General features: G+C 35.4%; 1 protein-coding gene across 1 annotated transcript in view; it reads right to left on the reverse strand.

The window, feature by feature from the left end:
- Nucleotides 1–19,382, reverse strand: part of ST7L (suppression of tumorigenicity 7 like) — a 97,019-nt gene that overhangs the window by 6,697 nt on the left and 70,940 nt on the right. The window contains exons 6-8 of the mRNA XM_012644620.1: nucleotides 18,893–19,043; nucleotides 15,137–15,229; nucleotides 9,137–9,276 (exon numbers count right to left, since the gene is read on the reverse strand). Coding sequence (XP_012500074.1) covers nucleotides 9,137–9,276; nucleotides 15,137–15,229; nucleotides 18,893–19,043 — 384 coding nt within the window. The remainder of the gene's footprint in view (nucleotides 1–9,136; nucleotides 9,277–15,136; nucleotides 15,230–18,892; nucleotides 19,044–19,382) is intronic.

Genomic DNA, 19,382 nt, shown 5'->3' on the forward strand with positions numbered 1-19,382 from the left:
AGCCAGAGTCTCTTTTGCCCAGGACTAGAGTGCAGTGGCATCATCATAACTCACTGCAACCTCAGACTCCTGGGCTCATGCAATCCTCCTGCCTCAGCCTCCCAAGTAGCTGGGTCTACAGGTATGCACTGTCATGCCTGGCTAATTTTTCTTATTTTTTGTAGAGACAGGGTCTCACTATTGCCCAGACTAGTCTTGAACTCCTGGGCTCAACAGATCCTCCCACTTCGGCCTCCCAAAGTGCTAGGATTATAGGCGTGAGCCACTGCGCCTTGCCTTAGATTGACTTTTTGGATCACTATATCTTATGGAAGGCATGTGAAAATAAGTCATTCACTTCCAGTCAAATATTTGAGGGTGAACTAACCTATTGTGGTGGTAGCCTCTACATTATACTAGTATATCTTCTTGCCCATCTCAAACTCTCTACCACTAGACTATGAGCTACTTGTGAACAGGGACTGTATTTTATACTTCATAAAGGTACCCAATGAATTCAAAACTCAAAGACTTAGTATATGTTATAGAACAAGCATTACCATATTATAGCATGTTATAGAACAATTATTACCATATTTAAAAATGCTAAGGCAGTTAAAAAACCTGAAGTTTGAGAACAAATTAAGCCTTACTGGAGTGCTTTCATCCAATAATCCAATATTGAAAGAAGACTCTTTTCGGGGTATCCAGGACTCTCTGAACTGCACATTCTAGTGCAGTTTTTGTTTTGTTTTGTTTTTTAAAGGTGGTATTACACTAGCTAAAATTCATCAAGAGCAAATTAATAATAACAGTCTTCACGGCCAGGGCTTAGCTGAATTAGAATCCCTGGGCTCCCAGTACCGTACTGGGTAAACCCCCAAAAGGATCAAAGTCAAGTAAATTAAAAATCCAGCTGAATTTTATCAGAGGGCAAAAATTTCAACTTTTGAGTACCCCAGCAACCAAGGATGAATTATGTATAAGATTAGTTAAGTGCCTTCATCCACACCCCAGCCAGGGAACATTTTTCTATCTCACTGTGACCGAAGGAAAAACAGCAATGTATTTGCCTGCCAAGAACAGCTGTGGCTGTACTGCAGATAGGAGTCTAACAACGCTGAGGGATTAAAATTTAATTGTAAAGCTGCTGCTACCTGGGAGTAAAAGCTTGAACTCTGGCTCCAGAAAGAAACTGAAACTCCAGCATATTGAACAGATGAGGACAAGAGCTGGCATGCTCCTAACAGGGTGTGAGAATATGCTTCCTTCTTAAGTTGTCTCCCAAACTGCTTCTTTTTCTGTACATCATATGCTGGTCATATGCAAGGATACTTACTGGAAATATAGTCCTTTTCTACACTTTGAACAGTACATACATGTTTTATTTCCAAAATGCTTGAAATTACAGGATCAGGTCAGAAGGTGATTATGTGGTCTGAATTCTCTGAATATCAGTTCTTTTAATTTTGTTGAGCACCACCTGCAGCACAAATAATTTCTTTTCTTGAAGTTGGCTACTGTCAAGATGGACCTAAGGCAATCTTAATGTTATTACAGAACAAAGATAATTTTCTCCTCAAATTCAGATAGAATACCATTAAAATCCAATTTTTTATTGAGGCCTCATTAGCATTAAGGTACATACCCAAGTTTCCTACCTATTGATACAACGACTAGAAATATATCTGCTACCTAAAATTCCCACTTTAGCAAAAATAAAAAATCCCACAAGTTATATTTTAGACCAAAAGTTTATTATGTTCAATTTAACTTTGCCCCATAATCCTTCATGAACTTGCCTTTTGATTTTGAAAGAAGACTGATGTTGAAACATAAGATGTACATTTACACTTTATATTAAAACTTTTTCAGGAGGGTACAATTTCTGAGAATCAATCAAATTCCCCCTGAATTATTACAAACCAGGGCCTAACGTTTCTTTTTTTTTTTTTTTTTTTTTGGAAAGCCAAGGCGTGTTGCCTGGGCTAGAGTGCCGTGGCATCATCCTAGCTCACAGCAACCTCAAACTCCTGGGCTCAAGCGATCCTCCTGCCTCAGCCTCCCGAGTAGCTAGGACTACAGGCATGCGCCACCATGCCTGGCTAATTTTTTCTATGTATTTTTAGTTGTCCAATTAATTTCTTTCTAATTTTAGTAGAGACGGGGTCTCGCTCTTGCTCAGGCTGATTTTGAACTCCCGAGCTCAAACAATCCACCCGCCTCAGCCTCCCAGAGAGCTAGGATTACAGGCGTGAACCACCGCGCCCGGCCGGGGCCTAACATTTCTTTAGTATTGCTGTACATTTTAGGCAGTTAAAAAGGCTAAAGTCTTTTATACAGTAATGTATGTGATGTAAAGGACCAAACAGCATTCATTCTTAAGTAGCTAACTAGCAAGAAGAGGAATGAAATTGGAAGGAACCAGTTTGAAAGACAGAAAAGCAAATGTGCATTCTTTATTGGAAAGCCTCAGAATTCATCAAATAGACTTACACTGTGAAGAGTTCTCCCGGCAGCTTATTTGCCTACTAATATCCTTGCCTTTCAGTAAGCATTTCTCCAACCTACTTACCCTTTCTCTTTTTCTGACAATCCACATCAGCCTCTTTAAAACTCTTCTCCAAATTCCAACTCTTATAGGAAGACTTCTCTAGCAAGCCACTGGACTATCACAACTCTTCATTCTGTATTCCTCAGCATTACTATATCTGGTTTGAAATTTATTCTTTTGTACTCATCTTGGTATAAGTTGTGATGTGATACATTATTGAAACCAAAAATATATATCATGGCTAAAAGTAACAATATATCTTATCTATTGTGTAATTTTAGGCACATCATTTAACTTTGAAAACTCCCAAATTTCCCATTTATGATGTTAGAAGATTACAATCTGTCTTCCAATGGCTCCAGTAAGAATAAATGAGAATATAAGTATAAACTCTTAAAAAAAAGATAAGAACTAACCGAAGTCCAAGTTATTCTTGTTTAGAATTGTAATAATATTAAGTAGTCTTACTAATTTAATTCTTTTGAGCATTAGAAATTTGATTGCTAGGGGAAGGGAGCAAAACTCAAGAAAAAAGCTAAAAACTGTTTCTTAAGATTATAATTGTCTTCTGTATCCCATTATTGTCTGCATTTGGAGGACTATGCTAGGTCTGCAAAAGACAAAGATGTTTTCTAAAACAAAGAGCAGTATGTTTCCTAATGTGAATTCTAATATCACTAGTGTAATGAGTTTAGAATGAGTGATTTATATCAATATCTAACCACAGCTCTTCTAAAAACTGCTAAGCAGTCCATGTGCCTCAAGTGCTAATGACTTAAGCAATAAATATATTAGTAGCAGTTAGTGACAGGATGTCCTAAACTTTAGCACTAAGACTTTCACTTTGAGGGGGAAAAGATGATTAAATATACTGCCAAACAATTTCAGGGAGAGCTTTGGTGAATTTGATACTTGACAGGCACCTGTTAATAGGAAAAAGGGTGCTTTACAAACTTTAAAACTGAATTTAACCCTGAGGAAAGGATAGAGACATGCATTAAAAAGTACATTGTCCTAACTTTCATTCTTTCCCCCACCCTTTGAAAATAAGAGTTTAGTTAGTACTTAGAGAATTTAGATAAAGAAGAATATTAGCAATTTCACAAATTTCTCAGTCTGGTTCTTTTTGAAGGAGAACAATGAGGATGAAGCATGAAAAATAACGTTATAGGAAGTAGAGAACATCTTTTCTCTTGACACAAATATCCCAGTTAATAAAGAAAATCAAAATTGGATATGCCAGACTGCCCAAATAAAGATTTTAGGGGCCGGGCGTGGTGGCTCACGCCTGTAATCCTAGCTCTCTGGGAGGCCGAGGCGGGCGGATTGTTTGAGCTCGGGAGTTCAAAACCAGCCTGAGCAAGAGCGAGACCCCGTCTCTACTAAAAATAGAAAGAAATTAATCGGACAACTAAAAATATATAGAAAAAAACTGGCCAGGCATGGTGGCACATGCCTGTAGTCCCAGCTACTCGGGAGGCTGAGGCAGGAGGATCGCTTGAGCCCAGGAGTTTGAGGTTGCTGTGAGCTAAGATGATGCCACGGCATTCTAGCCCAGGCAACACAGTGAGACTCTGTCTAAAAACAAAAAAAAAAGAGTTTAGGTTAGTTTCTCACCATTGAGAGAGACAGAGAGACAGAAAGAGACAGAGAGAGAGAGTGTGAGTGTGTGTGTGTGTGTGTGTGTGTGTGTGTGTGTGTGTGTTTGTGTGTATAAAAGAGACTTTAGGGGCACCAACAATGGAACAAAAATGTAAACATATAAAAATTTTGACCTGTCACATAATAAGCTCATTTTATTATCTGTTTTGTTTCCGGGAAATGCCTCAGATGTGCATTATTATGGAAATAGCACAGTTACAGAATATTTTACAGAAATATAAGTTTAGTTACAATTCAAAAGTTTTTAAAACTATATCAGTTCTTATGAACTAAAGAAGTCTCTTGGCTTTGAAAAATAATCCATTTTTAAACAAAGTGAAGAAATGTATTTAAATGTCAGTTTAATTTCTGAATGTGGCCCTATGTATGTAATAAAGAGGTATACAACTATTGTAGGGTTTTAGCATTAATGAAGTGAGATGGAGAATAGAAAAAAAGGTCTTTCACCCATGAACAATTTACATATCACTGGTTATGACAATGGAAAGCTAAGAACCTTTGAAAATAATCATATATTTTCTATTAGTATGTGTTAATATATAGTTATAATTGTTTATTAACTCTCCTAGTTCTGAAGATGATCTTTGCCCTAGAAAAAATGAGAATAGTGAACAAATCTTCCCAAAAGTTTTGCTCACTATTCAGTAAAAGACACTTGGCATTTATATCTGCTTATCATTTTTAAAAATGCAATTTGGGAAGAAAAATTTTAATTATTTTTGGGAAGGGGCTGAAGAAACCCCAGTGAGACATTCTGTAGAGAGGTCCTTTGTTAGTGTAACATCTGACCTTCTATATCTTTGGAAATCATGCAACTTGGCTAATGTAGTTCTTAAAGAATTAATCAAGCAGACTGTAAGGCCCTAGTTACAGTGGAGCCAGCCAATTATGAGTTGCTCAGAAATTCATCACTGGCATGTCCAACCACACTTTCCCACATTAAGATTAGTAGAAGTATGTGAAAACAGGGCCCATTCCCACCCAAGCACAGCTACAATATGCGTTCAGTGAAACAGATTTCAACAAAGTTTTGCCCTAGTAAAACAGACAATTTATTTCGGAATCTTTTTGATTCTGTCTTTACCTATAATTAACACTTCTTTCCTATCAACATTGCAAAGGCTTCCCTGTTTAGTTAAAACTCAAACAGGGACTTTTATATTCAAACACACTTCTGAATTCAAAGCACTAAAGTCCCTTGCCACAAGCCTGAATTCATCAGTAAGTTAGTGAAATCCCCAAAGACCATCTTTAAGTCTTTTCACTGTTATGATAACACCCTCCCAAGCCTTACTAAGAAGAAAGCTTTTCTTGCAAGAAAGAAATGAAAGGGGCCAGAGTAGATGAAGATTGGTTCTCTAAGGAGAGGGCAGTTCTGCTCTTAAATAAAGAAGCTCCTTTCAGATAAGCAGAATCGGATTCCAGTTCAGTTGGTTTGCTGGCTACCCTCACTTTGAACTCTCATATTTAACCCAGCAGGCTTCAAAGCAGGTGAGAAAATGACCTACCACTTAAAAGCAATTTTTCCTTTTTCAGGAATTCTGGCCTTGGAGAATATCAGCTCTGATATCAGCACATTCCACATCTCCAGGGATTTATGCAACTTTTTTTCATTGCTCTATGTCTAATGTCAGATTCAGTTTTCATCTCAGCTAGGAGAAAAATCAAGGGGGAAAATTCCTAAGTTGCTGAAAATGAAGTCTTATTGCACATAGCCTTACACCATGCAAAAGAAGAGGCACTAAAAACTAGCCATTCTAGTTCATTCCCTTTTATTTATGTAAATCTGATGTATGGTGAGAATTATTAAAAATCAATCCCCAGTGCTTGGCTTCACAAAAAAGCAACTTTTATAACAAATACGTTTTAAGAAATCCAAATTGAATTTGCTCTAGCATGTGAGCTAACACAAAAAGATTAGATAAGGAAGAGAAAATAGTAACAATGAAGAAATTTAGGAAATTTTCTTAAATTACTTTTCCTTCCTAAATAATGGGTATGTTTCAAAGATTCTACATCAATTTCTACTTTAGCCACCAAATAGCTGACTTTATTGAAAATCCTAACATAGGCAGTTTGCAGCTAACCAAACAGAACAGGTTCTGTTCTACCAGAACTGAAGTGCCTGGAGCGTGAAACATACCTATCTCCACTTTCACATAAGCATAAGGTACCAGAAGTATAATACTAATTAGTATTTTTTAAATGATGCTCAGCCACCACTTATACTACAGTTTCTATGGAAAAATGCACTTTGAGCTTACTGTAGGACATATTTCCTCAAAACAAGAAGAGGGTAGGGTTTCCCACTATTGTTGCACTTTGGTGATGATCATGATGACAGTGAAGGAGGCAAAAACAGCCAGCACTTACCTACTTTTTACTGTGTGCAGACATGGTCCTGAACATGATATATTTCAAACTCACTTAATCTTCACCAAAGCCTATGAGAGGTAGTACTAGTGTCATTTTACAATTAATGGTAGAAAAGGTTAAGTAACTTACTGAGGTTGTACGGCCAGTAAGTTTCAGGGCCAGAATTCAAAGCAAAGCAGTCTGCCTCCAGAGTTTATCCTCCAACACTCTGCAATGCTGCCCCTTCTTCACCTTGACAAGGAGGCACTATCCAGGTGTTCCAAATTCCTCATATCGGGGGTAGAGTAGAGCAGGGCATCTCAGCTTTTAAATGTGCACATAGGATCACTTGGGGATCTTGTTAAAATGCAGATTCTGATTCAGGAAGTCTGGAGTGGTGCCTGAAGTGCTGCCTTTTGAATAAGTTCCTGGATGACGGTGAGTGTTCCTAATTCATATAGCACACTTTACGAGGGCGAATTTGAGCCTCTGGTTCCCTTGCTGTTTGTCTGACAAGGCATTTATATGTTGTGTTCATAAGCTGGACACCCCCTTACATTGTAATCATTTTCCATTAACTGTTAAATGGAAGCTGCTCTTGGAACTGCAGAACAACTATTGATTTGCAAATACTTTCAGTAAATAACTTAGTTAAAAAAACTTTTAAATGTACTTATAAAGGCTACAGGGATAAAATGGGGCTATCAAAATTCACTGTCAGGCATATTTTTGACACTATGTACCACAACTCTACAAATACCAAAAGATAGTGAATAAATGCTGGTTTATTGTTCATCAGCTAAAATCACAGTATATCAACACTTTTGGTCTAAAAAGGAAGCTTTCACTTTCAAATATGTAATTATTCATTCTCAGACTCTGCTAAAGGAGTGCTAAGTAACTTACGCTATGTAATCCTAAAGGCTCTTCTGGTGCCATTAGTGACCTCTTAGGTAAAAGCAGACACTGTATACTAACGATGATGGATAGAGCATACAGTGAGTACACTCCACATTAATTTTAGTCAGTACCCCATAGAAATATGCTACTAACAATTGCTACATATCTATTCTAGATTCTAGATCTCCCTCCTTGCTCTATTACACCTCCTTCCCACCCCAGTGCCCTGAGAGAAACCCAAGAATCATCTCTCCTATTGCTTGCCTGTGATCTCAAATACACAGTTGCACATTTTTTTTCCAGCTGTTAAATGGATGGAATTCCCTTTTTATTCCATTTTTTTTCCATGCCAGATTACACAGTAAGGTAATTTCAGTTTGAGAGGCACTCACTCAACTATCAGCACCATTGCAAACAACAGAGTTATGGGTCTGATCATTAAGCTTCCTTTTTACACTGAAAGGAAATAGAATAGTCAATCTCCAACCCAAATATCTATACTCCCTAAACAACAGTGGAAAGTAATTCTTCTTGAAGCTTGACCCAGAATCAAGTGCAAACTCAGACTCCTAGGCCTACAGCCAGTGGCAACTTAACACATTAAATGGTTGACCTTCAGGGAAAAAGGAAAACCAGTGCTCTTACCACTGGTGCCAGAAGAAAGCCAAACTAATCTTTAAGGCACAAAATAAACTATTCTTAAGGCAGGAAAAGAAATTGTGAGGAAACAGGGATTTAGAATGGAGGTATATAGAGAAAAATACAGAAAATCATTACTAAGACTAGTTTTTTTGTGGTTCTCAGTGTTTATATTTGGGAAAATAATGAGTCAGCAGTTTGTTCTCGTGTTTTAACTCTTACTAGTTGGTAAAAATTCAAAGATGTACAAGAAGGATACAGTTTTAAAAAGGCTTAGAGACTTAAAGGGAATTATCTTTGGTAATTATATTTTGAGCCAGTGACATTACTTAATAAGTTTATGTAGAAGAGTAAATAGTCATGGGATACGTGTTCTAATATCAGTCCTTAAGTATTTCCTGGTCAGAAAATTGGGAAGCAGTTCAAAACTAAAGCGTAAAAATGAAAATAACGGTCTATACATGTTCTATACCCAAGTTTGGGGAAGGTCAATAAGAACACACAGACACAATAACTGGGAGAACCTTTGTGCATATAGGCACATTCTGTACCCAGGGCAATGTTTCATCTGTCCTATCTTACCTACTTATTTTCCATCCTAGTTGTGTTCTTTAATTTAAAGTTCAGAAATCCCTAGAACTAACGATTTCATTTAAACGGAATCAAAAGGCTTGTTTACAAAATAGGAAATTTTTTTTTAATGTCAGAGACAATGCATTAATGGTAAAAAAGAGATTATTCTTTAGCTAGTAACAAGTGCTGGGTTATCACCCAAAGTGATCTATAAGAACCAAGTTTATAATGTTATAGTTATATCGTTATAATATTATATTGTATTCTTTAAACTTTTAAGCAACAGAAGTATAGCTCAAATCACACACAAAAAACATGTTTGACATATTTATGGCAGCAACTTTACAAATCAATTTCTGTAATTTACTATAACAAATATCTTCTACTTCTCAACTGGGTCAGCACAAGTAGATCAGAGATGGTTTCTTATGTGTTTTACAAATACTCCACACAAGTCCTTGAGATCGTACTTACAGCTTTAGCAAAAATACCCATGATTTCAGGAAACTGGTGTGTGAGAAGGGCTATCATTGCTGTAGAAGAACACAGTCCTGCTGTGAAATGGATGAAAAAAGGAAGCTCCTTCTTTGGGTAAACAGAAACATGATGAAAGGCTGCAAGGGAGAAAAGGTAAGAATCAATTTTATTTCAGAATACAGTGTAAAACAGTCTTAATATTTTCAAATGAAATCTATGTTTAAAAACTAAAAAGGAATTCTTTTTTTCTTTTTTAAAAAAGCACAAGACAGCCTGAGAAACATAGTGATACTTCACCTCTACAACATATAGAAAAATTAGTTGGGTGTGGTGGCGCACACCTGCAGTCCCAGCTACTTGGGAGGCTGAGTTAAGGAGGATTGCTTTTAGCCCAGGAGTTTGAGGTTGTAGTGAGCTATGATGATGCCACTGTACTCTAGCCTGGGCAACAGAGGGAGACCCTGTCTTAAAAAAAAAAAAATAGCAAAAAAGTACAAGAAGTCTCTGGCCAAGCAAGGTAGAAGAAAGTTCTCCATTATTTATTCCAGCATCAACAGCATATCGACACAGCTAGATGACTGTGCTGGGGCCTGGGAACAGGATGGCATCGTGGGAAAGAACATTGATTATAAAGTCATGCTGAGGTGGTTTTGAAAAAGAGCTTTGTCACTTATTAGCTGTGTGATCTTGAATAAGTTGCTAAACCCTCTAGAAGTTGCTATGGAGTTGTTATAATGAACACTGTAAGAGCTTAATAAATGTGAGTTGCTATTAATTCTGATTCTTTGGGAGCTCAAAGACTGTATAAAGAGACAAACATGTCATTGACGATTTCCAAGAACCATCATCATTTAATAATTTTACTAAGTTATGAATGTGTTCTATATGCGGCATTTCATCAAGCACTGTAAAAATTGAACTAGAAAACCAAAGCCCTAGGTCCTGGCCACAAATGACGTCCTTTGTCTTATTTTACCACATTTACACATTTACTCAGATATTATTTTTGTAGTGATTGGATATTTCATTGTCAATTATACCCAAGTATTTGTATTTTATTTGAAATTCAAAAATACTTAAATAACAATACTGAGATGAGCCTATTATAGTGCTTGACACACAGTAGGTGCTCAGTAAATGTCTATTAAATTGAGAACTATTCTGGGACTTCATTAGGCCAGGAAGTTGACTGCTCAGGGCTGGATACTAACCCAGGAATTCCTGATGTAATATCCTGCATTAGTAAGGGATGACTAATTCAGTGCTGAACCAAGGTCAGCTATAAATTTCACTTTTTTAAACATAATGATTCACAGAGAAGATTACACCTAAGCTACTTTCAATAGCTATGATATTTTTGTCTTATATTCAGAAAGTTTATACCAAAAACGAAACTCATTAAAAGTGTAGAAAATTTTCAGAGCTTTGAGCCATGATTAAAGTAAAAGTACACCAAAACTGAATGTTTTAAATTTATAAACATTAGAAACTGTAGAGAACAATGTGCTTTCAGCACCCAAAGAACCAGTCAGCAGTCCTTTCTGCCCTGTCTGTCCTTCAGCCATGAGAGGCTAACTACTTCTCCCCAACTTCAAACCAAGAGAATTAAACCCTGGTATTTGAGAAGATAGGAAACACATACAAGTCAGTAAAATTAATAATAGTAACTAAACTATGTATCATTTTATGGTTTAAAGTGCTTTAATTTATATTAGCTCATTTAATGTTTTTCAATAAACTTAAGAGATAGTATGATTCCTACTTTATAAGATAGAAAACTGCATAGGTTTTGCAAGAAAATTTCCTAAAATATGAGATTTTTATACTGTAGGAGAGACCTTTGGATTGCTTTCTGTAGATTCATTTGTCAGTCAATGTTTGGCTAATACATCAATATAATGGATGACTGAATAGCACAGAAACACTCCCTTGGAACGCAAGTTCAAATTTCATCACTGGCTTGGAGAGAAAAATTTATCAGGAGGCATAAAAGACAACTAAATAGCTATGTGAACTAGGGGAATGGTTCAAGTCTAAACTTATGAGGTCCATAAGCAAATTCCAGAATGCCATAAGTCATATCAAGGTTGAAGGAAAATTAAAAACAAAAAACATGAAGTACTCTTGGGTATTAAAACTCCACATTATTAAAAATTTATTCATTCTACCATAGTCAAAGACAGAAAAATACTCTAACATACAATATAATCAAACAACCCCCCCACCCAGCATATCCCTCCTGTCCTACCTCGTGGAGTTTGCATCCTATGTGGAGTTAGAATTTAAAAAGGCTTGCCAAAAAAGCAAACTGTCTGGTCTTACAGCTTATGGCTGACAACATGATAATAATGCTGATTTTATTCATATTACTGTGTAAAAGTTGGCCTTAGACAACTTTTGTAATACTTTACAAAGAAGGGATATTATTTTAGGCTTATTAATGTTCCATAATTTAAGATCAATTCCTTTGCCTTAAATATCCTTTTTCCTGTTAAAAAGAAAAATAAATAGAACAAGTGCTACTATCACTACCCTAGAAAGGAAAATGAAATTTCTCTCATTAATGACCTCCTACGTGCTAAAGTCAATGGATTCTTCTCAGTAATTACCTTACCTAATATCTTAGATTCTCCTCATCACTTGAAAATTTCTTCCTCCTTTCAGTTTCTCAGATAGCTAGTTTTAGTTCTTGTCCTTTCTCTCTGATCACTCCTTCACTGAATCTTCGACTCTTCTCCTGCCATCCATTCCTTTGACATTTCTGTGGCCCCTGGTTCTACCCTCAGTTCACTTCTCATTCTATACAGTTTCCCTTAGTGATCTCATTTATGCCTAGGACTTCTTTTGCTATGTGGAAAATGATGACTCCAAAGTCTATTTTGTGAGATGTACAGAGAGTTATTAGGACTCCTGACAAATTTGTTTATACAACATGATCCTGTTTCTAGGCTACAGGTGATTGGACAAGGAAGGAACACCTGGATAAATCTGATTCTCTCTCCCAGAAGTTTTAGAAGTAGGATTGAGATATTATTCATTCTGTACTGTTTGCCTAAACTGATGACATGTAAACGCTTAGCCACAGGGGCATCAAGTTTGGCCATGTGGCTGTCTATGAAGGGAAAGCCAACCTGCAAAGAGAAAGATATAAGAATGAAGCAGATACACTAAGAGAAGCAGAAATGAGAGATTACAAAGAAAAGAGGAGTCTGGGGAAGGAGAAAGTGAGAACAGGTGAGACTGAAAAAGGCATCCAGAGATAGAGATATACAGATAACTGACTCCTGGAAATCCTAATGACCTTCTAGTTCCTGGTTCCAGTCCCTTATGAGGTCCAACTGTAATTGTTGCTTTTGAATTCTTTGATAACCCAGTGTTCTTCCCACAAATTCCCATTTATGTTTGAAGTGGCTCTCCATTATTTATACCCAAAGTATGCCTACATTTACTATTTATATATTATATATACACTTTATAATGTACACATCACTTACAAATACATCTTACACACACATTTTATATTATTTAGAGATGCAAAATATAAAGACTTTTATGTACATGTGTTAAGTAGATAATAAGATATTTAAACATATAAAGACATATACATATATATACATATACATGTACATACTTGTAAATGGATGAGATGTTACACAGGCAACATAGTCAAAGCTTGAACTTATTTACTTCTCTCACCCCTATTCCCAAACCTGCTCATCCTGCCATATGATAGATCACCATTCCCCAAGGCACCCAACTCAGGAGATTGAGAATCACTCTTGACCTCCTAGAGAGACCCTCCCACCTCAAGCTTTCTTATAATCTATTCCATACATCCAGCACTTAACACATTGTCTGTCTGTCAGTCTTTCTATTAGCCTGTAAGCAGCCTAGGAGTTCAGAATAGGTAAGGAGGAAAAGGGAACTAATATTTCACATTTCTGTTGAGTATTTACAATGTACAAGACTTGTTTATAAGAGTAAATAAATGAATTTTACTAACTCAAAGAACATTTATTGAATATCAATTTTTATGGCAAACATTACAGAGATACAGGGACAACAAAAAGAGTCTTGTCCTTCAAAGAGTTTACAGTCTAAAAGGGGAGATTAAGAAGCACACAAAGCACTTTGAGAGTTCAGAGAAAGCAGCGATCACTTATCTCAGCAGATGGAGGAAAATAAAAGACCCTGGGAGAAAAATACCAGCATACTCAACTTGTTATAATCTCTCCTCCTAAATTTTTATCTATCTGAACTTTTCAGCTCATTAAGTTTGATGATTGTAAAACTGCAACTTTCCTTCCTAGATGTCAGTTCTAATGGCTCAGTATTGTAAAAACTGGCACAAGTTTACATCACATAAGGAAATATGGTACTAGTGTTTACAACCTGCAGCAGGCTTACTTCTCAGTTAAATCATTAAAAAAAAAATTAAAACAGGAATTTACCAGCTCACAGAGAAAAAGAGTGGATGATAAGGCAGCTGAGAAACAAAGTGTAGACTATTCTTTTGATAAGTCTGGCTTCCTGAAGGCAGGAACTAGACTAAAACATTCTCAGCAATCATAACCCTACATATTTTCTGGTCCTCCTCCTAACTCTTTGACTGCTCTTTCTCAAATCGGGAAGTGTAGCCCCTCCAACTTCGTTCTTCTTTGTAAAGATTGTTTTGGCTATTCTGGGTCCTTTACCTTTCTGTACAAAGTTTAGGATCAGCTTGTCATTTTTTACAAAGTCCATTCTGAGATTTTGACAGGGATTGTACTGAATCTATAGATCAATTTGGGGAGAACTGTCATCTAAATAATATTGAGTCTTCTGATCCATCAACATGAAATGTCTCTCCATTTATTTAGATTTTCTTTAATTTCTCTCAGCAATATTTTGTAGCTTTTAGTGTATAAGTGTTACATTCCTTTTTTAAAATTTATTCCTAAATAGTTTGTTCTTTTTGATGCTACTGTGATTGGAATATTTTTATAAATTTCATTTTCAGATTGTTCATTGTTAGTATACAGATATACAATTTTTGTATATTAGTGTTATAACCTACAACCTTGTTCAATACATTAATTAGTTCTAGCAGTATTTTTATGGATTTCTTACAATTTCCTGCATAGAGGATCATGCCATCTGTGAATAAAGGCAGTTTTACTTCTTCCTTTCTAATATGAATGCCTTTTATTTATATTTCTTGCTTGATTACAGTGGTTAGAATCTCTAGTACAATGCTGAATAGAAGTGGTGAGGACAGACATCCTTGCCTTATTCCTGACCTTAGGTGGAAAGCATTCAGTCTTTCATCATTACGTATGATGTTAACTGTGGGTTTTTTCATAGATGTTTTATCAAGTTGAGGAAGTTCCCTTCTATTTGTAGTTTTTTGAGTGTTTTTTAAATCATGAATTGGAGCTGGATTTTGTCAAATGTTTTTTCTGCATCTATTGTCCTTTATTCTATTAACATGGTGATTACAGTTTCAGATGTTAAACCAACCTTGCATTTGTGAGGGAAATCCCATGTGGTCATGGTATATAATCCTTTTTATATGTTGCTGGATTCAGTTTGCTTAAGATTTTGTTGAAGATGTTTGTGCTTATATTCATGAGTGCTATTGTTTTATAGTTTTCCTTTCTTATAATATCTTTGTCTGATTTTGATATCAGGGTAATACTGGTGTCATCAAATGAGTTGGGGAGTATTCCTCCTCCTTTATTTTCTAAAAGTTTGTGAAGGATTCGTATTATTTCTTTTCTAAATGTTTATAAGATAAGTGCTCTTTTTAATATCTTTAATCTTGATGTCCTTCATTGCATCTAGCGCTGGGTTTTGCTCAGTAAATATTTGGAAATGAATTGAATTATGCAACTACATCCCAGAAGTGGCTACAATAGTATTTAAACAGTGTCCTGAATTTCAACCAAAGGCACTTTAAAAATGGAAAATAATCTAACAATTACTTTTACGTTTAGGAAAGCTAAAATATTTACTTACTAGGTAACAGCTCTCTATCAGCAGTCTCTGTGCAGCTGGGATAAGGGTAAAATAGATGTCCTTTCTCTAATGGGTATGGAATCATTCTAAAAGCTGAGAAAAAAATACATATGTTGACATTTAATTCCATCTCACCATCCTATACCACAAACCAAAGCTATTTTGGAGACATATTTTAATAAAATTTTCCATAGTATTCTATTTTCTTTTTTAGAGAGACATTTTAGATGGAAGAAACAAAGTAACCAAAAGAATGAATAAGGGGAAGAATAAGATTTATTTAGATAACAATGAATGGTCTAGTCTGGCTGGAGTAAAATTAAAGGGAGCACTGGATGATAAGACGGGCTGGGTCCTTCTTTGCTTCAGTCTCCTCATTACAAACATTATTGACAACTCCAGAGGTATGAATTCCACTTCTTACAGGAATATTCATAAAATTACCATGCGTATACTTGTTGTGGCCACTACTGTTGGCAACCTAAAAGAGTTCTCAATGGCTCCTAACTTCACATATGAGGTTCACCAAAGTTTTCAATGGGCAGATCTTAATCTAGATCAGGGGTTATCAAAGTATGGCCCTTTGACCAGATTGGGCCCACTATCTGCTTTTGTAAATAAAATTTTATTGGAACACCGCCATGCCATTCATTTACATATTGTCTAAGGCTGCTTTTGTGCTACAAGAATTGAATGGTTGTGATGAAGACTATATGGCCCACAAAGCCTAAAATTAAATAATAGTAAATACTATCTGACACTTTACAGAAAAAGTTTGTCCACCCCTGATCTAGATTATCACCAACTCTTGCAGATTTATTAAAGAAGAAATCCTATTGATCTATTCCACTAGCTAAGTAAGTCCTCACTTAACATCATCAGTAGGTTCTTAAAAACTGCGACTTTAAGTGAAACAATATATTAATACAATAAAACCAATTTACCATAGGCTAAACAAGAGTTAAGTTCCTATGGCATATTTCTACTCAAGAAAAAATCACCAAACTTGTAAATAAAGACCAAAGCACTTCTAATATTAAACATTGAAATAAATGTGAGCTATATATACATTTAAGAAAGATTATAAAAACAAGTAAGATAATTATTTACCCAATTATTCCAGTTCAGAGTTGAGGGTGGCTGGAGCCTATCCCAACAGCTCAGGATTCAATGCAGAAGCCAACCCTGGATAGGATGCCATTCCATCACAGGGTGGACTTACACCCACACCACATCACTCATATTGGGACAATTTGGACATACCAATTAACCTAATGTGTACATCTTTGGGATGTGGGAAGAAATTGGAGTACCCAGAAAAAACCCACAAAGACATGGAGAGAACATGTGAACTCCACACCATCAGTGGCCCTGTCTGGGAATCAATATTTTTCTTCATCAACATTGTAACAAAATGACATTGAATGAAATATTATTTGAGGACCTGCTATACTCATCAAAATTGTGATAAGGTTTTTGTTTTTCCTTTAGTGGTTGACTCTATAAGCTTTTGTCAAAATATAGATTTTATTTTGCCACAATAAAAAGTATTTATTTGTCCAAAGTCATAAGCAAATGAGTGATAACACTAGTAAATAATTTATCAAGATTTATGAAATACAGTATAAATCACAGACTTGAAAACTTCCTATGTGCCAAGAAGAATGCTAGGCAGTAAAAACACATATAAAGTGAATGAAGTAGAGTACCTGGTTTTGAGGAGCTTATAGACTACTGGAGGAAAAGCAAAAGTCTAATTACTCAAAGACATTCGGCTCCTTGAGTACCTAATCCCAGTTTTATTAATCTTTATATTGACAGTGTCTGGCCCTTAGCAAATGGTTAATGCAGAGGTTCCCAAATTTTCTTGGTTCAAAGACACAAGGAGCCCTTCGAGTCTCAAAAATTTTTTATAATGCCCTAGGCTCAAAGAAATATCTAATAATTCCACTTATTAAGTAGTGAGTCCACATAACTTAAAAAGTTTGTTCTAATAATTTAGCAACAATTTGCAAAACATACATATAAATTGGAGAAAAAATAATTTTCTTATTTCATTTTTAAATGACCATCACCACTCTTGTGAATTGCTACAACATCCCAAGGTGCCACAGTGCAAAGTTTGGGAACAGGAGGTTAAACAATTTTAGTGAATGAACATTGAATTTTTATCAATAGCTGTGGTATACTTTCCTAGAGAATTATTATACAAATCCAAATGAGAAAATATTTTGATTATGTTTCTTCACTTTCTTTCTTTTCTTTTCTTTTTTTTTTTTTTTTTTTGAGACTGGGGCTTGCTCTGTCAACCAGGCTAGACGGCAGTAGGCATCATCATAGCTCACTGCAGCCTCAAACTCCTGGGCTCATGTGATCCTCCCGCCTCAGCCTCTCAAAGTGCTGGGATTACAGCAATAAGCTACTGCACCTGGCTGAAGTTTCTTCATTTTTTTGGTGGTTATAAGAAGTAACAAATAAAAGATGTGATAGTTAGCTAAAACCAGTCCAAATTATTCTGCGTAGAAGATATAAAAATAGCCAATAAACACATGAAAAGATGTTCAACATCACTAATTATTAGGGAAATGCAAAACAAAACTACAATGAGATTCCACTTCACACCCATTAGGATGGGTATTACCAAAAAGAAATAACAAGTGTTGTCAAGGATCTGGAAATATTGGAACTTTTGTGCATTGCTGATTGGGATGTAAAATGATATAGCTGCTGTGGAAAACAGTATTATGGTTCTTCAAAAAATTAAACATAGAATTTTATGATCTAGCAATTCTACTTCTGGATATATACCCAAAAGAATTGAAAGCAGGAACTCAAACAGATATTTGTATACCAGTGTTCATAGCAGCACTATTCACAATAGCCAAAAGGTGGAAACAATGCAAATGTTTACTGACAGATAAACAAATGTGGTACATACATACAATGAAATATTAATATTATTCAGTCTTAAAAAGGAATAAAATTCTGACATATCCTACGACATAGATGAACCTTGAAGATACTATGCTAAGTGAAATAAACCAGACACAAAAGAACAAATATTGCATGATTCTACTTACATGACGTACCTAGAGTAGTCTAACTCATAGAGACAGAAAGTAGAATAGTGGCTGCCAGGCGCTAGAGGGAAGAAGGACTGGGGAGTTATTATTACATATTTAATGGGTACAGAATCTCACTTTGGGATGAAGAAAGAGTTCTGGAGATGGATGGTGGTGATGGTTGCACAACACTGAATGTACATGATGCCACTGAACCGTACACTTAAAAATGATTAAAATGGTAAATTTTATGTTATAAATATTTTACAATAAAAGAAAGAATAGAGTTATTTAGTTGTGAGAAAAATAGTTTCATGTTGTGCACACCTGAAAACAAAACAAAACCAGACCAGTTTTTTAAATATAAAAACAATAGCTCAACCACAAATTAAAAAATTTATAAGCCAAAGGGCTAACTTTTCATTTTCTTTTCTTACAAATATGTAACTTAAATGAATATACGGTATAATACATAACAGTTTCTCATTTGGCTTTTTGTAGCCAAATGTGGCATCAATATAAATACATTAATTATTTCTTCTACCAATAAAGCAAATATAATGCCACTGAGTTCACTTGGAAACCAATCTGAACAACAAATCCTTACGGTAACTCAGACAATCTCATTAAAAAAGACTGCCCATGAATGCAATGAATAGAGAAATTCGTGCTATATTTGGAAAAGAATACTTACTGCCTTCCCATGTACACTGTAACAGATTAAGAGCACCTTCTATTCGCTTCCAGTGCTGAAGATGAAAGAAAGCATAAGCAATTGCTTCACTATCACCTCGTTTCAGAATGTGTTCTGGAGGCAAAATTAAACTTTTCATCTCTAGTAAATACTGCAAGAATAACACATACACATACACATACAACAGAAAAAGAAAAATTGTGTTAAATTCAAATACCCACAAAAACATAGATTCAAAATGTTATAAAGTCAAATTGATAAAAAATTTAAACTAGTTGAAATAACATGAAGGTTCTACTGATAATATGTATATAAAATGCTTATATATGTTAATTCCAAAAATCAGAATATTTCTACAGGTAAAAATAAGGTGATAAATGGCTTATGTGTGACCTTGCTAAATACAAAATGGAAACTCAAGCTGATGAAATAACGTGAGAACGAACATTTATTTTTCCAAAAAAGAATTAAATGTAAAAATTATAAAATG

This window comes from Propithecus coquereli, unplaced genomic scaffold (genome assembly GCF_000956105.1).
Source record: "Propithecus coquereli isolate 6110/MARCELLA unplaced genomic scaffold, Pcoq_1.0 Scaffold215, whole genome shotgun sequence".
Taxonomy (NCBI): domain Eukaryota; kingdom Metazoa; phylum Chordata; class Mammalia; order Primates; family Indriidae; genus Propithecus; species Propithecus coquereli.